The sequence below is a fragment of the Pteropus vampyrus genome, unplaced genomic scaffold (assembly GCF_000151845.1).
Source record: "Pteropus vampyrus isolate Shadow unplaced genomic scaffold, Pvam_2.0 Scaffold72, whole genome shotgun sequence".
NCBI lineage: Eukaryota > Metazoa > Chordata > Mammalia > Chiroptera > Pteropodidae > Pteropus > Pteropus vampyrus.
The window spans coordinates 4,085,591-4,087,865 of NW_011888853.1; the positions used below are offsets into that span (position 1 = coordinate 4,085,591).

General features: G+C 60.2%; 1 protein-coding gene across 1 annotated transcript in view; it reads right to left on the reverse strand.

Moving 5' to 3' along the window:
- The window catches only part of DNAH17 (dynein axonemal heavy chain 17), a 140,822-nt gene that overhangs the window by 12,579 nt on the left and 125,968 nt on the right, over positions 1-2,275 (reverse strand). Inside the window, exon 77 of the mRNA XM_023531633.1 lies at positions 789-980. Within this exon, the coding sequence (XP_023387401.1) occupies positions 789-980 (192 nt within the window). The remainder of the gene's footprint in view (positions 1-788; positions 981-2,275) is intronic.

The following is a 2,275-nucleotide window of genomic DNA, read 5'->3' on the forward strand; positions in this document are numbered from 1 at the left end:
ACCCCCCAGGGTCTCAGGAGCCTTCCTGGACAATACGAGCACTGTGCACTTGCTCCCGGTCCTCTGTCGGCTTAAGAAGGTGCCGGCTGCCAGAATCCTCGCTTTCGGGCCACGAGCGAGGAGTCCAAGGCCGTGGGCTCGCAGGGCAGTGTTGTGTCGGCACCAGGCTTCACGTAAGCCAGGGCCCGAGAAGGCCCAGCGAGGCGGGTGGGTGGCCGGGACTGAGGGCTCTCTAGACAGGCCCCTGGGCTGCCCGCGGGGGGCCCGTGCCACTCACCGCGGGGCTCGGGCCCACGCCTGCGCTCACGCCTCCAGCCCCCCGCATCGCCCCGAGTCTGCCTGTACCCTCGCGGCCGGGGCCCGCTCCAGGAGGGCTCGCTGGCTCTCCGTTCAGTCCTCTGCAGCTGTTGGCATCTGACGACACGTTTAATGTTCACCAGGAGCGGCGGGAAGCGCTCCCGTGTTCCCAGGGAGGTTCTTTTAGCCCTGGGCTCTGTCTCCGGACGCTGCCCAAGCGCCAGCCTCATCCGCGACCCCCCGCTGTTCGAGTGCCGGGCAGGCAGATCCCCAAAGTGTCGATAACAAGCAGAAACGGTGCCCGACGGCTGGCACCTGTGGGAGGTGGTGGCCGGGGATTGGATGCTCATCTTTGAATCAGGTTGGCGAGGTCTAGATGAATCTTAGGCTTTGGATTTGCCTTGGCTGTAAAACCTACTCAATGTCTCTTAACCATAAGCCAACAGATAAAAGGAGGGAGAGAGGAAGGAGAAGTGAGCCCGGCCCCGTACCTTGGCGTTGGCCTCCAGGTAGTTGTAGAGCACGTTGATGGAGATGGTGAGGTCCCCGTTGTTGAAGGGGTACGACCTATTCCAGCCCTGGGCCCCAAACTTGCGCCTCTCGGCCACCACGGCGTGGAAGTAGCAAAGGGCGAACAGGATGCACTTGAACTCGATCTCCTTGGTGCACATCTCCAGGGTGTCCTGCAGGGGGCGCACGCTCCGGGTCAGGCGGGCCCATGGGAGCCGCCAGCAGGGGGCCAGAGTGCCCTCCGCCAGCAGCTTCCCTGGGGGTGGGGTGCGGGTCAGGGGTCAAGGCTTCGATTGCTCTAGGCTGGCCTCTCGCCTCTCTCCCCGTCTGCAAGGCCTCAGGAAACATTGTCCGGACACTGACGGAAAGTGTTCTGTCACCCGAAGTGTTCTGTCACTGCAAGTCAAGAGACTGACTTTGCTTCTTAATGAAATACCCCCGACCCAGGGCACCTCAGGACGTGCTTAATGAGAAATGACGTCCCCTCCCGTTTACCGATGTGCCTCGTTGTTTACATACAAACGGTACCCCACACTCTTCAAAACCCACCCGTGAAGTCTGCCCGTAAGGGGTGGGGACCCTGGGGGTGCTTGGCAAGCCCCTTCTCCATGTTCGCAGGGAAAGGCAAACTCAGCCCACGTTCTCAAGCAGGTGTGTGAGACTCTACTGATCCTGATTAGCCTTTGCTCAGGCGGTGCCTCCTGAACACACGGAGACTTCTAGAAACTCAGCGGTGTCTTCCTCATCCGCTCAGCGCTTCCTGTGCCTCTGGGCCAGGTGCTTTGCCGTGGCTGCAGGCCCAGCGTCCAGAAAGCCAGACGAGGGACAGACACCTATCAAATGTGCGCAGAGGGGCCCGAGCGTGCCGCTGGGGAGCCCTCCCGGGCCCTGCGCCCGGCCGCCCCACCCCGCCCCTCTGGCCTCGGCTGCCCGCCCTGGGCACCCACTTCCCAGCAGACACTGGCTTAGCTGTCCCCGGTGCCCATGACGTCCCGGGCACACAGTATTTCTCGCTCGGAGGGAGGAGTGTGTGGCCGCACATCTATTTTCCTCTGTGACCTCACCCTGACCGTGGTGGGTCCTTTGAAAGCTAGTAGGAAATTCTTGGTCGATGACTCTGACAGGTTCGTATATGGTTTTATACATTAAATAAGCCAGATATAGAAGTCATGCATTCTTGGCACGATGCGCTCCGCAAATAGACCTTGGTTAGCTGTCACTGGAGAATACAGGGTTTTTTCCTCACAAAGGCTTCAGGCTCCAATTTGGGGACCAAGCGTGTGCAGCACCCAGAAGGTTCTAGTGCAGAACAGACCTCGTTTCCCAGTGCCGACTTGCAGGTCACGAAACGGATTATGAGCACGCGTTTGTTTTCATGAAGCCGTGAGTGATGGATGCTCCCACAGCAATCTGTGCAGCCTTCCAGGAGCTTGCTGACTTTGCAGTTTGAGGTGTGTGCGTGTGTGCG